Genomic DNA, 16,568 nt, shown 5'->3' on the forward strand with positions numbered 1-16,568 from the left:
TACAAGCTCAGTCTCCTACTGGGGCCGCACGGGTAGCAGAAACCACAGTTCCAGCCACTGTTGTCAAGGAGGAATACGAACTCAGGGTGCTAGATCTCCTCATTTTTCAAAAGAACTTTGCAAGCTCGTGTAAAATCCCTCAATCTGAAAACGTCGGCAAACAATTCATTTTTTCTCTCTAGCATTGTGCAGATCAAATCAAATGTCCTTCCAGGCTGGGTTGATTCAGCTTAGATTCACTTTCAGTCACGCACGCCCCAACCCCATCCTATCAGTGACACAGACAGCTCCACTCAGTAGATTCCTCTCACTCTAGCAACAAATCCTACAGATACTTTTTGTTGGCCCCAACCGTCTTTGCTATGGCTTATGGAGGGTGGTTGTGTGTGCACGCACACGTGCACATATGCCTCTAAGTTACCTGACTGTATCCATAAAGAAACTATAGTAAACTATAGAGGGTTGGCCACATATCCTGCTACTATCCTGCCACATATCAGAAACTGTCAGAGGGAGCAACTCTCTGGGGCATCATGGAGGCCGGAAGAAGCAGGTCACGTGTGACCTGGAGGGAGGGCAGAGGACACTGGCCTCAGGACCAACATAGGAAAAGCATCCACCTGATGATGCAGTGTGAGCAGTGAGGTGAGACACAGGACATCGTGGTGACTAGGGAGATCACTGCGTGGCCAGCGGCAGTCTGGAGGTGGCTGCCCATGTGCCCTCTTCAGTCTCCCCAGGGAGCCACAAGGGGAGCACAGTTTAACTCCACTTAATCCTCAAGTAAATTACATTTGCCAACTCAAAGCACAAAGTAAGCTTGTTTGCCTGCTACCTGCATAAGGAGGACTGTGAAAATTAAATGTATGTGAAACAAGTAGCAGGTGCCTCACATCTGGTCAGTGTTTCACAACCATTGCAAGAAAGTGAGGTGTCAATGCGCAGCCTGGCCCAGTGCCGCCATGCTCACTGGGACTCTCCGGGATGGGCAAGGGCAAAGCTCAGAAAGAAGCCCTGTCACTTGGGAGCTGACTTCCAGAAGGACAGCACAAGTCTCTCAGTAGACCCTCCCCAGTGAGACAGCTATCACTGAAAAAGAAACGGTTTTAAAAAACATAATCATGTGAAGTCTGTACATTTTCCTAAGGGTATACAGTAAATTAAGAAAAATTTGCTCAAGAAAATCTACTAAATCTTGTTAAGAAGACTAAGTCTGTGGCACTTCAGCCAAAACCTGCTTCCCTGCCCAGCTCGGTGTGAGAGAGGCTCCACTCCAAGTAGGTGTGGGCAAGAAGACAGGGCTCTGCTCCCTCCAGCTCCCAGTCCAGGGCTACGGCACCTCCCCAGGCTGGGGGAGGCCGGGAAGGCTGCCTGCATTTCTCGTTCCCCTCCAGCTGTGCGATAGAAGCTCTACTCCAGGTAAAAGCAGCTGAACGGCCGGGACTCCCTCCTCCTCCAACTCACAGTATCCAGCGCCTGTCCAAGTGTGGCAGCTCAGAACACTGGGGCCTCACTGCCCTCGTCTCTGCTGACTCATAGGGCAGGGGTTCTGCACTGGGAGAGACAAGCTCTGAATATTTGAAGCTACCTCCCCTACCCAGTGCCCTGCATGACAGGCAAACATGTCACTCCACAAGAAGTGAGCCACTGTCCCTGCCCCCAACTCCAGAGCAGTGCCTCAGGAATTCTTCCCAGGAAAGCAAGCTACCCATTAGAATAGAGAACTCCAAAGTGCTCCCCATGGGAACTGATTTGAAACAGAGTGGAGAAGTTCAAGCCTAAGGGTAGTCTGGGAAAGAACGGAGCCTTTGCAGGAGAGAATGAAGAGGAGGCTGGTGGCTCCATGACAATACCGGGATAAACTGTATTCCAGCTGCCTTACCGGAGAGAGCCAGGGAAGAGACAGCTAAGGAGAGCCTTCCTGGGGTCAGAACAAACCTCAAGACTGGCCTCAAAAACACCCCTACAAAGGGTCCTGGATTTAATTAGATTAAGCTGTGGAGCAGTGTGTGCCCAAGCTGTTGTTGAAAACAGAGTCGTAGGCTGGCAATGAGTGGAACCTAACAGATGGTGTTAGAGAGGCCATGGGAAGGGACCAACAGAACCCTGCTAAACCGCTGTCATCCCAGGGCAACTGCACACGCCTACGACTGCCCTCTGGGGCGTGTGGTCAGAGGACTCACCATCATACCAAGGAGGCGGACTTTGCTAAATAGTCCAGCCAAGGTACTAAACATACACACAAGCAAGCAAGGCCCAGTCATGGAAGGAAGGTATCAGTATCAAGGTGGCTACAATGTATCATCTAAGACAGTGAGTCTTCAACAAAACACTACCAGATACACAAAGAAAACCAGGGAGTGTGACACATGGGAAAAAAACGGGTAACAGAAACTGCCTGTGAGAAGGCTCAGTTGTCACATTCAACAACAACAAAAAAGACTTCAAAGCAATCATTATAAATATGTTCAAAGAACTAAATGAAACTATCATTGAAAAGGTAAAGGGAAATGCATAATGACCAAGTCTCATCAAATACAGAATAGCAATAAAGAGATCAAATTAAAAAAAAAAAAGTTGAAAAGTCTAATAATTGAAATTTTAAAAATCCACTAGAGGGGTTCCAAAATAGATCCAAACTGGCAGAAGAATCAGTGAACTTGAAGAGATGGAGAAAGATTATGCGATTTGAAGAACAAAGAGAAAAAAGACTGAAGAAAAATCAATAGAGCCTCAGAGAAATGTGGAGCAGCATTAAGCACCAACCTATTCATAAGGGGAATATTAGAAGGAGAGGAGAGGGAGAAAGGAACGTAAAAAGAACTTCAATAAATAACGGCTGAAATTTTCCCAAATTTGCTGAAAAGTACTAATCTACAGATCTAAGAAGCTCAATAAACACCAAAAAGTGGGCCAGGCATAGTGGCTCATGCCCATAATCCCAGCCCTTTGGGAGGCTGAAGTGGGCGGATTGCTTGTGCCCACAAGTTTAGGACCAGCTTGGGCAACATGGAGAAACTCTGACTCTACAAAAATATAAAAATTAGCCAGGCGTTGTGGCTTGTACCTGTGAGCCCAGCTACTCAAGAGGCTGAAGTGGAAGCATCGCTTGAGCCCGGGAGGTGGAGGATGCAGTGAGCCGAGATGGTGCCACTGCACTCCACCCTGGGTGACTGAGACCCTGTCTCAAAAAGAAAAAAATGGGTAAACACAATGAGATGTACACCCAGACACATCAGAGCTAAAGTGCTGAGAGACAAATACAAAGAGAAAGCCTTGAAAAAATCAAAAGAAAAATAATTCTTCAAATACAAGGGACCCCAGTAAAATTAGGTTTTGACTTATTATGAGAAACAATAGAGCCAGAAGGCAGTGAGGTGACGTAATCAAAGAACTAAAAGCAAAAAAGAATCTTATACCTAGAAAAACCACTTTTTAAAAATGAAGGCGAAATAAAGACATTTCCAGATAAACAACTGAATCTGTTGCTAGCAGACATGCCTTACAAGAAATAACAAAGAAAGTTCTCCAGGCTAAAAGCAAATGACCCCAAAAAGTAATCTCAACACACACAGAAACATATATACACACAGCAAGCAACAATGCCAGATGGTAAGTTGAATTCACAGGAAAAAATAAAGAGAACCAGAAATAGTAAATAAGGATATTAATATAACAAACTCTAAATATGTACTTGCTCTCCTTTTTAATCTTGGTTCTTTAAAAGATACGAGATTAAAGTAGTGGTTATATAGATTTTAATATTCTAAGAGGAATATAGTAAGCACTAGGTCAATCATAAGAAAATAACCAAAAAAAAAAAAAAAAAAAAAAAAAAAAAAAAAAAAAAAAAAAAAAAAAACCGCTCAGAGAATTAAAGTGTTACACCAGGAAATATTCACTTAATTCAAAAGAAAGAAGTAAAGGAAGACCAGAGAAACAAAACAGATAGTAGACAAGGAGAAAAACTGTTGATACAAATCTACGGTATCTATCATAACATTACAGGTGAAAACATTAAATGACCCAGCCAAAAGGCAGAAATTGCCACACAATTTTAAAATTGTATTCTGTTTACAGGAGACACACCTTAGATTCAAAGATACGAACAAGTGGAAAGCAAAAGGATGGCAAATATGTATACTCTGCACAGCAGCTGCAACAAAGCTGGAGTGGCTCTACTAATCACATGGGACAAACAGACTTTAAAACGAAAGCTAATACTAGAGATGAAGAGATAAGTTATAAATATAAAAGGGTCAATTCATCAGAAAGACGTAAACATAAACATATGTGTACCTAAGAACAGAACCCCAAGCGACAGGAAACAGAACCAACAAATCGAAGGGAGAAATAGACAATACAACTTCAGTAACAGAAAACTAGAGAAAAGACCGACGAGGAAACAGAAGACCTGAACAACACTATAAACCCACTTAGGCCTAGCAGGTATCTGCACACCACCCCATCCAACAGCAGAATACACATTCTTCCCAAGGGCATAAGGAACATTTTCCAGGATAGATAATTACAAAGGCATAAAACAAACCTTAATATATTTAAAAGGACTGAAATCATACAAAAAATGTTATGTTTCCACAATGAAATAAAATTAGACACCAATAGTAGAAAAAAGTGAGAAACTCAAGAATATGTAGAAATAAAACAACACAATCAATGGGTCAAATAAAAATCAAAAACTAAATTTGAAAATAATTTGAGATGAATTTAAAATGAAGACACAAAACATACAGGATGCAGCTAAAGCAGTGGGGTAGAGGGAAATCTATAACTATACATGCCTATATTAAAAAAGAAGATCTCAACTCAGTAACCTCAACTTTCACTTCAACACACTGGAAAAGAAGAAACTAAAGCTAAAATACACAGAAGAAAGGAAGTAAGATTAAAACAGAAATTAAAGAAATACACAACAGAAAAACATAAAAGAAAATCAATAAAACCAAAAGTTAGTTCTTTGAAAAGATCACCAAAATTGATAAATCAAGTCAGGAATGTTGGAAGTATTTCCAAGTGATATGGAATTTTTGCCTTTGATTAGTCAGTGGCTTCTCCCTCCTATCTGTGTCTGTAGGAAGCACCAAGAAGGATAATATGAAGATGAAAGCACATCTTTTCCTATCCCATTCTATCAAACCCCATTCCCACCTCTCCCCATCCCCACCTGCCCCTTCGGTCCCCACTTCCACCTGTCTCATCCTGTCCTACCTGCCCCACCCCCACCTATCCCTCCTGCCCCACGATCCCACCTGCCCTGCCCCACCTACCCCATCCCATCCCATAGTAGTAACTGTGCTTGCTGTCTTCCGACCCGAAGACCTTGATCACCATGCTGTAGAGATGCAGCCCCTCCACCAGCATCCATGCGAAGGCACTCAGGAAGAAGTAGTGTAGAAGCACAGCCATCACCCGGCAGGGAATCTAGGATTAACCAGAGGTGGGAGGTGAGACAGCTGTGGGGTGGGCCATGGGCGTGGCTTTGGTCCCAGCCACCCAGTATCCATGTCCTGAGTGGTCTTCTGGTCAAGTGACCACATTTCTTCCCAGGATCTCTTCCTGTTGGTCAGGCCCAGGGATTTGGGTGCAGCACATGACTCAGGGCTAGCAAATCACAGCACCATGCTGTCCCCAGGGATGGTGATTGGTTCAAGAGAGGGCACAGGACTCAGGCCCAACCAATCAGCAAAACTATCTATTCCTTGCAACAGGATTGGCTCAGGGATGAGCACATGACTCACCTGGTCCAATCAGGGTGGATTCTGTGGTTAAGGAGGGGACTATGGAAGAGTTTCCCTCCCCTCATGAGGACTGGAGCACAGAACTTTGGAAGCCACGTGGCTCTCAGTGAGGTGTGGAGCCTGCCCCATGTGGCTGAGCATTAGATGGTGGGACTTTTTTAGTTCTAACTAAATTGACTGCAGCTTCCAAGCTGTAGTTACCCAGAACTGAAAGGGGCAGAGGCAACCCTGCTGCTCCGCAGGCTTCCCTTCTCAATAGGGCTCAGGGACAGAGAGGCAGGGCCTTGGGAACCTCTCCACTCCTCACCTGTGGCCTGGAAGCCCCCGGTACCCAGGATGGAGAGAGGCAGGCCCTGCACAGCGCAGCCTCAGATCCTCCTAGGGCTCCACCCCTCTGCTCCCTGTGAGTCCAGGTGCTGGGAATACCCAGGGCATGTCTGTTAACTCTAGATAAAAGGTCCAGGGAACTGGGGCCCAGGAAGGAACCACATGCCTGTGCTGAGGAACGTGGGAGCCAGGATGAATGTCCAAGCAGAGGGCTGAGGTGTCCTCAGGCCTGCGGCCATCTCCTTTTGCCTGGCTCGCGTTCCACCAGAATTCCTGTGCCTGGGTTAGGGGCACAGGAATTCTGGTGGAACCCGGGACAACCCAGCTCTGCTGGTGCTCCAAGTTCTGTCGTTCAGATGTGCCCAAGTCAGTTAGTTCTCAGAGAAGGAATGTATAAGCCACTAAATGTGTTTCTTGTCATCATCATCTGTTATATCTAGATACAAAATAAGATACACCTATTATTTTTGTTGGCTCAGCAAACCCTGGCCATGTGTCCTCCAGGACCAGCTGCCCCTTTACCTTGGAGAGCAGCCCCTCCCTACCCCAGAGGCTCTGGTGGGACCAACCATTATAGTCATCCTATCCCATCTGCCACAAAGGTTTACTCTATAAGCATATCACTCAGAACCCAACCAGAGCCCTTTTCTGGGATTTAGACACAGGTCTCTGGGAGAGAGGAACCAATCATAGCCCTTCTCTGGGATTTAGACACAGGTCTCTGGGAGACAGGGACCAATCATAGCCCTTCTCTGGGATTTAAACACCGGTCTCTGGGAGAGTGGGACCAATCAGAGCCCTGCCCTGGGATTTAGACACAGGGTTCTGGAGGAAAGATGTACTCCCAGGCTCCTGGGGCCACGAGCTGGGATTATGAACACCTAGAGCTGCTGCAGACCTGCCTCCCCTCCTGCTGCCAGCATGCAGTGGAACCTCACCCCCAGTGTGGACTTAGACAGGCAGCATCAGCATCCTGAGACCCACCCAGAGCTCCTGAACCAAAATCTGCAGTGTAAGGAATCCCCGGTGATGGTTCACACCAGAGCCTGAGAAGCGTCCAGCAGGAGAGCATGAGGCCAGTGCACACCCCTCCCATCTGCCACAAAGGTTTACTCTATAAGCATATCACTCAGAACCCAACCAGAGCCCTTTTCCATTCCACGGTGCATCCGGGAACTTCTCGGATGCTCCCAAGTCTGAGTTGGGGTGCCCTGTGAGGGAGGTGCCTGCTGCCAGAGGAAGGCAGGTCTGTCCGTAGGCAGTAGCCCCAGGACATGCACGGGGACAAAGGGCTCTGCTGAACAATGAGGAGGAGAGGCTCTGCTGACCCGCTAGACAAAGATAAAGCATTCATCTTCTGTTGGCCAGTCCTGACTGTGCCCTAAGACCACAGGCTTATCCTGCTGGGTTCTTAAGGGCTTCTGCCAGAACCAACTCCCTTTTCCCTCCCAGACATGGAGCGGGAAGCCCTGTTTTCTCTTTCATCAGCTGGCTTACAAGCCCACGTCACCCTGCTGCCAGGTCACTCTAGAGAACCCCCGCTCTTTGCCTTCTGTGAGGTCTAAGACTTCCTAGGGCCCCAGAGAACCCCCACCCCATGCAAAGGGCAGGGAAAGGTGGCATCTAGGTCTGCAAGTCCATGTTGCTGAGCAAAGGTGGCACAGCTGTTTGCTGCCGAGCACCTGATGAAGGGCACAGTCTGCAGTTGACAACAAGTGTCCAGGTCTGCCCACAGCAGGCCATCAGCTTGGCCAAGGCTTGTAAGTCCTATGCCCAAGCTCGTCTACCTGTAGGTCGGGAGGAAGACAGGCTGGTGAGAGGGTGATATGGCTTCCCAAATGCAAGGCCTTGTCACAGTGCATTGCACATAGCTGGTGCTAAGCAGTGTGAGTGGGTGGCGGCGATGGCAGCTTTACCCCTGAGGCTGGCGTGCTACACAGGAACAAGCTCGTGCATGTCACGGTCTCTGCTTCCCCTAAAAACCACAGCCCTGGCTGTCTGGGGAGACAGGGTCTGAATTTTGAGTGGAAAAAGCTAGCTAGCAGGAGAAGGTGCCACCCGGTGACATCTGAGGAGGCAGGGGATGGACAGCGCAGGAACAAGGAGCTGCGTCCACTCACTGTGCCCGGCTCGAGCTGGAAGCTGATGAGCAGCAGGACCTGGGCCACCAGCACTGCGAAGGACAGGTTGGCGTGGATGTGGTAGCGCTGGTTCCTGATGGTGCTCACGGAGCTGAGGACAGAGACAGGGTATGAGGCTGGGCCCTGAGCTGACCCAGTCCCCCAGACTGGGCTCCCTGCCCCCGCAAAGTCTCTGCATCCATTCCTCCAAGAGCAGCCGGAGGAGTTGCTGTCACTGCCTGTTGTGGACCTTCAATGGCTCCCTGTTGCTCTTGGATCTGATCCCAGCTCCTTCCACGCCTACCCAGCCCTACACAGTCCGACCCTGGGCCGTGGCAGCTTAGCTAAGCCTGGCGCTCCCACCTCCACAGCCCCTCCCCTCTCCCCTGTCTCTTCCATCTTGCGATCTGGAGTGCAGGCAGGGGCCAAGGGGTTGCCGGACGGATCAGAGAAGGGGACTCACGACAGTACAGCAAAGGTGACCAGCGTGGCCACCAGGCAGAGCACGGACAAGGAGCAGCCCACGTAGCTGATGGACGACAGCGCCACCTGGTGTCCGTGTGCGAGCTGCAGGGAATGAAGCAGAGGCGTCAGCAGGGGCCCAGCCACTCCATCAGAACCTGAGGCTGCAGAGGGCCCAGGCAGGTGCACGGCTGGTCCCCTTTGGACATGGTGCTGACCACCAAGCCCTGTTGCTCAGCCCAAATGTCCACTGCTGCCACGGACAGAGGCCAGTGCTGGGGCTGCAGCCCTGGCTGCGCATGCGCCCCGTGCCCAAGGGTCCCTATAGATAACTCAGTTCCCTCAGCCATAGTCTCCAGGCGCTGAGCCTCCTGTCTACATGCAACACACAGGGCTGCAGAGGGAGAGTCAGCCCCGGAGCCAGACCTCCCAGTTCAAGTCCCAGCTGGGCCACGTCCTGGATGACAATCACGTGACACAGACACACGGCTGTGAAATGAAAACAATGACGCCTCTCCGCTCCCACAGTGGCCGCAAGGACTCCATGAATCTGCAAACATAAAGTGCTGGAGCAGCTAGGGAAGAGCTAGCTACCGCTCCTGCCCAAGGCCGACCCCCCAGTCTCCACACAGCAGCTGCCGCATGCACACTGTGGCCTCAGGAAAGCCCTCTAAATGGACGTGGTTGGTGACACCAGCACCCACGTCTGCTGGGTCCCAATACCTTGTGGGAATGACGCAGAGCAGAACACACCTGGGGATTACACGGGCACAGAGCCACTAAGGATGGGACTGAAGCCACCGTTCCCCCACTGCACAATCCAGACAGCGCTCCCTCAGCTCTGGATTCGGGTACTCAAGCTCAGACACACGTGACCCTGGGCTCCAGGAGGTTCCAAGCTCCTAAGCCACAGGCCTGGAAAGGTAGACTCCCAGCTGCTCAAGTGCAGGAGGCCACCACGTGCTTCCTCCTGTGTCCATGGCTCTTGTCAGAGGCCCAGCTGAAGCCTGAAGCCAGCATCATGCTGTCCTCATCTGGCAGAGACCCTAGACCCATGTACCTCCAACCTCCGAGACCCCTGCCTCTAGCTTCCTCCTGTGGCATGAGGGTAAGGGGAGCCTAAATGCCTTCTCCCTGATCACCAGGACAAAGGAAAAAAGGAGGTCACTCTGAGTGCGTAAGGAGCTATTGGCAACGGTGGAGGAGACGCTGCAAGCCCAGGAGGCCCCAGCTCAGGGCGAAGGCGGGCAGTGCACTGGACCACAGGAGGCAGCCTGGACTAGGGGGCCGTGGGAGGCCCAAACACTCAGTGGGCACTGCCTTCAGCTGTGATTCATAGTGGCATGAGCTTACGCCTGGGGGGCTACAGACATGCTAGATTCCTGGCTGCACGGGGCTGGGGTGGGAGCAGCCCGGATCCTGCAGCCTGTGCCTCCCCCTCTAGAAGGAGCTCATTTTCACCCTGCAGACCCTGGTATCCTCTCCAGGGTCCAGGGCTTGCGGGAGTCAGGGCCTCGGCCTAGCCCCCATTAGGAGTGAAACAGCTGCTGCCATGACACTGGCAGCACCTCCCTGGAGGGGCTCTCTGCTCTTGGGCTCAGGGACAAGGCGGAGAGGCTGAGGGCTGGGCAGAGCCACCTCTGCTGAATGCTGGCTCAGGCCTTGGCAGCCAAAGACCTATGCACAAGCTCAGATTTCCCTGGGGCTGGACGTCCCGCTCCACGGACGTCATGGCTATCACGGGAAAGGTGGGCACTGTGTGACCAGGACCAGAGAGACAGAAAAATCCCCTTTTCAGGTTCACAACACCCCAGAGAGAGAGGAGGGGCAGTCACAGGGGAGCCCACCAGCATCCCTGAGGATGAGAGGGGACTTTTAAGGAACGGGGCCCCCTGGCCCCTTGGGAGAATGGCTGCGGTTTCTTGTTCGTGTTTCTGGTTATTGTAGAATCATCCAGTTAGAGGTAGGAGATTCCACTGTTCCTTCTCCCACGGATAAACCTTTTTCCTTCAATTCCTGGGCCTGGCCTCCTAGATCTGAGAAGATGGTCAGGCTGTCAACTCTGTACCCTGGGAATCACAGCCACGCCCGCAGGCTTCCCTGCAGCAGGCACGGCGACATCCCAGGGTGTGCGCCTCTGCCTCGGCTTCTTCCGACCCTCAAGGGCTCTCCTGCACTGGGCTTGAGGAGCTCAGGGTGGAGACTTGGGTGAACTCGCACCGACTCTGCCCAGAGCTCAGTCCCGCTCCCTGCCTGGTAACACCCCGGGCACCTGGAACACTGCATGTGAACAGAGGCCTCCCCGGGGCCTGAGGCTGCCCAGTGCTGCCCCTCTCTGCTCCATCAGGTGGGAGCTGAGGTCACAGGTGTCTTCTGCCAGCAGAAGGGGCCCCGTGCGAGGGGAAGGCACTCATCAGCCACCTCCGGAGCATGTTTGGCAAAACAAGTTCCTCAAAAGGCGGGCGCTGCCGTGCATTCCCACCGCAGCATTCCCATAACGGAAACAACTGTCTCCATCTGCAGCTGGACGGGCCAAGAGCTGCTCCGATTAATTGCATAGCCCCAGCAGGTGAAGGGAACTTAGCTCTGGGCCACATTCCCCACACTTCCTGTGTGACACTCCAGTTCCTGCATGACATTGTTAGTAAATCTTCCAAGAAATGATGTTTCTGGTTTCAGGCAAGTTTGGGAAAAGCTCCTTTCTCTGCACCCCTTAAAAGACTTTTTGGATGAATATAAAGCCGTTTAAGAGTTCTGAGGATTCTGCAGGTTAAAAAAACCACCCTGTTTAGCTATGTTTAACTTGGCATTTCTTAAACTCTTTGGAGGAGGAAGGAAAAAGACCCAATGACAACAGCAGAGATGTGGTTTAAGAGGTGCTATTTTAGAGGAAGTGAGATTTTTCAGAAACTAAGACTAAAACCAAATAAACTGAGAATAAAACCAAATACAGGAAACGTTGACATCATACTGGATGTGCAATCTTTCTTTGCTGTCTCTAACACAATTGCAAAGTCTTGTCGTCTCTCACATTGATCTCTGCCTAGAGAAGGAAGGAAGGGTCAGTTACAAGAGTTTTGGGCCTCAGCAGAGGGAATGGTTCTTGGAAACAAATGTCCAGCTCTGCAGCAGTAACCAAACTGAATCGGTTAAAAACCAACCTCCGTTGGTTGGTGCAGTGGCTCACGAGTGTAATCCCAGCACTTCGGAAGGCCGAGGTGGGCCGATTACCTGAGGTCAGGAGTTCGAGACCAGCCTGGCCAACATAGTGAAGCCCTGTCTCTAGTAAAAGTACAAAATTTTTCCAGGTGTGGTGGCGTACACCTGTAATCCCAGCTACTCAGGAGGCTGAGGTAGGAGAATCGCTTGAACCCGGAAGGCAGAGATTGCAGTGAGCTGAGATCATGCCACTGCACTCCAGCCTGGGCAACAGAGCCAGACTCCATCTAAAAAAAACAAACAAACAAAAAATCAATGGAAACACTGCTAGTGAAGGAAAGCAGTGGTGTCCAAAAGCCTGCCTGGCCCACTGCTCTGGGAAGCCCCCCAAGAGATGCACCCCACACAGGCCTCCACCCCACGAGGCCCTGGCTCCTCCCCACCCCGATCTTCTCTGTACTACCCGTCACCTCACGTCCCACCAGAGGGATGCATATCACTCTTGGACGCCACAGCTGCATTTCATGGGGCATCATCTCTCCCCTAGGGACGTGGCAAGCCCCGAGGGTGCAGTCCACTTAGGGGAGTTTTCCTACCTCGTCACCCACAGCTCTCAGGACAGCAGTGAGCACTCCTGGGTACAATGGTAACCAGAGGATTTGCTGAAGGCATCAGGGGAGGCATCTGACTCTGCCACTGATTCAACAGAGAATCTAAATCTCTATCGCTGATTAACTTCTTTTAAATGGAGAAAATAAAGCTGAACCTCATCTATTTGCAGCTGCAGCAAGGTTCCAGTGGGTGGCATGCCAGTCCGCTGCACACTGGGCTGCAGTTAGTCAGCCAACTCTCAAAACATCTTAATCTCCAACTGGGCCACCCATTCTACTGGGAGTTTCTGACCAACGGGAGTCCATCCCTAGCCTCAGACCCACACCTACCCATTTATGCCTTAGGCCTTCCAACCATATTATCAATCAACCTTATCATCAACTAGCCACACCCATCATCAACCAATCCACCATCAACCAACCCGTTATCAATCAACCCACCATCAACCAATCCATCATCAATCAACCTTACCATTAACTAAGCCTACCATCAGCCAACATTATATTCAAGCAGGACACCATCAACCAATCTGGACATCAACCAAGCCGACTGTGAACTGCCCTTACCATAACCAACCCATCATCAACCAATCTACCAGCCAACTCCACCATCAGCCAAACCCACCATCAATCAACCTTACCTTCAAGTAATCCACTATCGACCAACTCTACCATCAATAGACCCATCATCAACCAAATTCATCATAAACTGACCTTCAGCCAATCCACTATCAACTAGTCTGATCATTAACCAACCCATTAACCAAATGCATCATAAACCAACCTATCAACCAACCTGATTATCAATCAAACCCATCATCAACCAACCCTACCTTCAGCCAACCCTATCCTCAACCAACCTACCATCAATCAACCCTATCTTCAACCAACCTTACCATCAACCAACTTACCATCAACCAACCCCACCATCAACCAACCCCACCATGAACCAACCCCACCATGAACCAACCCTACCATGAACCGACCCCACCATGAACCGACCCCACCATCAACCGACCCCACCATCAACCGACCTTACCATCAACTGACCCCACCATCAACCGACCCCACCATGAACCAACCTTACCATCAGCCAACCCCACCATCAACCGACCCCACCATCAACTGACTTTACCATCAACCAACCTACCATGAACCAACCCCACCATGAACCAACCTTACCATCAACCAACCCCACCATGAGCCAACCCCACCATGAACCAACCCCACCATCAATCAAGTCTCTTCATCACGCACTTTTAACAACCCCACCCAAAGCCAGCATCATGCCAGGCACGATGTAGAACACTGAAAGGAAGGGCATACAGCTCCTCACTTAAACAGACCTAAGAGCCTGACCAGGCAATTTTGAAATGAGTTTAAGTAACATAAGGCCAGATATATTGGAGGATCACATTTTACATGGTGCTTGAGTTATAAGGTGAGCCCACAAGTAAAAATGATAGATGATCAAAATGACTTTGAAAACTCCTGAGATCCCCGTAAACTGGAGTCTCCACGACGTATGCGCGTAACCTCATACATTATTCTTACACACAGTGCTTTGACTAATCCTGAGGCAGACTTCAGGAAGGGTCAAGAAGACACTGCATGTAGACGTCAGGGTCTGCAAACCTCTGCTTCAACGCAGCTTTCAAGTCCACAGAGCGGACTGGGAGGAAGGTGACAATCTAGGTGATTCCAATAGCTCGCTCCCTTCTCTTTACTACAGGGACTTTCTAGTTGTAACACACATTCAGCCACGGATCTGTTATTGTATTGTTATTGTATTACTTAGCCCTGCAACCTGTGTTAAACATAACTCCACCATGACCTGCAAAAGGCCTTAGGAAATTGGAAGGGTGATCTGGAGGAGGGGGAGAGAAACACTGAGTGGGTGTTAGGAGGGAGAGGGCTCCACACAGGCCTCAACACTGGGGCAGAAACCTGACAGACAGGACAGGAGACAGCCTTCTAGACCGGAGTGACGTGAGCTCTGATGGTCAGTTCCATGAAGACAGGTCAACTGCCTTGTTTAACTGAATCCCCAGGGCCCGACAGAGGATCTGGCAAAATCTAGGCATCATGGAGAATCACAGAAGAGTGGCTGGGAAAGACAGGAGGGACTGCCTTTATTGGGCACCTGCTACTTGAAGGCCTGGAATCCTCACAGCAAGCCCGCGAGTGGACAGCGTGGTTTCCCTTTACAGATGAAGACGCTGAGGCAGCCCCGGTAAGTGACTGCCCACCACCATACAGCTGGTGAGAAGCGGTGCTGGGGCTGACCCCTGCTGCCCTGTCTCAGCAGCAAGCATGTATTCAGCACCAACTCTGCACCAGGCATGGAGGTCTCATCGCAGTGGGGAAGCGGGTAATGAACAAAGATGTGGATGTGTAAATGCGTGAATAAATACGTAAGGCTCCAGTGTCATGTTGATGAGGTTGTGATGGAAACGCACAGGGGCAGTGGCGGAGGTGACCACAGAGGGACAGAGGAATGCTGGCCCTCACACGGCCATGATCTGAGCAAGGCCCTGACCCCAGCCCTTCCCTCTCCCTTGGAGCACCCACCTCCGAGTCCTGCTGGCTTCTCAGCCACCACAAGGCCATCTGTCCCAATCCTCTTTCTGATTTCCAGAGCCTCTGCCTTGATCTCCTAGGTCTCCCCACAGCACCATCCCCATCCTCCACCAAGTCCCTCCTGGTGTGGGCTCCACTGCACACGGGAGCCTCATCCCTCGAGGCTCACCCCCTCCAAGATGCCTGAGGCTCAGACTCAAACCCCGCTTCCCTACCATGGCTTCCGAGGCCCCACACGCTCCAGCCCCAGCCCGTGCCTCTGACCCACCTCCATCCACCCTCTCCCTTCATCATGGGAAAGCAAGAGCCTCCCCGGTAGCTCCACAGAGGGGACTGGACATGGGAAGCTGGTTACAAAGGTGAGGGAAGCCCTGAAAAAACCAAGAGAAGACAGTGAGGCAGCCCAGACGGCAGCCACCACGGGAGGACAGCGGGAGAGGGGACAGCCACAGAGCCACGGCCGGTCCACCAGCAGGCACTGGAACCAGACCAGCCTGCCCAGGTGAGGCTTCGGGGAGGTGGTCTGCATGTAGGGGCTGGAGCCACAGGGGGATGCCCATGCCAGCAGGGGCCCAGGCAGGAGGCTGGCCGCTTTGCCCACCCTGCAGCACCATCTCTCCTTGGTTGGACTTGGCAGGAAGCCAAGCGTAGAGCAGAGAGCAGGACGACTGGGGGATGGGTTCCACAGCCTGAGAGCAGGGCCCAGGACTGGGTCCACCCCTCCATCCCCCACCGTGAGCACTCCCCGTCCCACACCGGCCCTCAAACCAGCATCTGCTTCCCCACTGTCGACGCCCACCTGTCCGGACAAGGACGGTTCCTGCCTGTCTCTGGTCTCTCTGGCTGGCATCCAGGCTCTCACAGGGCCTGCCTCCTTCAGGGCAGCCCTTGGCCCCTGACTGGGCCATACTCCCGCCCTTGGCTCCCGGGCAGCAGGGCAGCTGGGCCCTGGCGGATCTGTGACTCCAGGCATCCCTGGTTTGGCAGCGGTCCTGGCCGTAGGCAGCCGTAGCATGTGCTGGCAGCACGCAGCCAGCCTCCCTGGGCCAGGTCCAGTTGGTGGCACATTTCACATCCACTGACGGAAATGAACCAACTGTTGGGGACAGGTGGAAATGAGCTTCTTGGCCGCTTGAGGGGTGCTGCGGGCTTGGCGGGGGGGACTGGCCACGGGCAGGACTTCTTCCCCAAGGACCCAGGTGGGCTGCTGTGTGTTCGAATAGATGCTGCGACTTGCCTGCCTCAGGCCACAGTTACCTTGTTCAAAGAGTCAGCTGAGGGGACCATTGCCCCCTTGTTTTCCAGACCAGGAATCCTGGGGGGTCCTGCTGCCTCCCCTGGCCACACAGCTTGTATATCAGTCTGGGGCCAGATGGGAAAACAGAAACCACTCCAGTCTTTCAAAGAGTGGAACATTTGACTCTGGGAATTGTTCACCCTGGGGAGGGGAGAGAAGGAAGACCTCACAGAGGTAGTGAGGTGGCCCAGGAATGAGCCACCCCCCAAATCCCCCATTGGAAGCCAGAGCCACAGACTGTCCAGCAGGGACT

At 51.5% G+C, this 16,568-nt stretch overlaps 1 protein-coding gene across 2 annotated transcripts in view; it reads right to left on the reverse strand.

Moving 5' to 3' along the window:
* The window catches only part of ADGRD1 (adhesion G protein-coupled receptor D1), a 175,261-nt gene that overhangs the window by 26,491 nt on the left and 132,202 nt on the right, over positions 1-16,568 (reverse strand). For both annotated transcript variants that reach the window (XM_037729923.1, XM_017504508.2), the window contains 3 exons: positions 8,670-8,773; positions 8,207-8,318; positions 5,289-5,442 (listed from right to left, as the gene is read on the reverse strand). In XM_037729923.1, coding sequence (XP_037585851.1) covers positions 5,289-5,442; positions 8,207-8,318; positions 8,670-8,773 — 370 coding nt within the window. The remainder of the gene's footprint in view (positions 1-5,288; positions 5,443-8,206; positions 8,319-8,669; positions 8,774-16,568) is intronic.

This window comes from Cebus imitator, unplaced genomic scaffold (genome assembly GCF_001604975.1).
Source record: "Cebus imitator isolate Cc_AM_T3 unplaced genomic scaffold, Cebus_imitator-1.0 Scaffold323, whole genome shotgun sequence".
NCBI lineage: Eukaryota > Metazoa > Chordata > Mammalia > Primates > Cebidae > Cebus > Cebus imitator.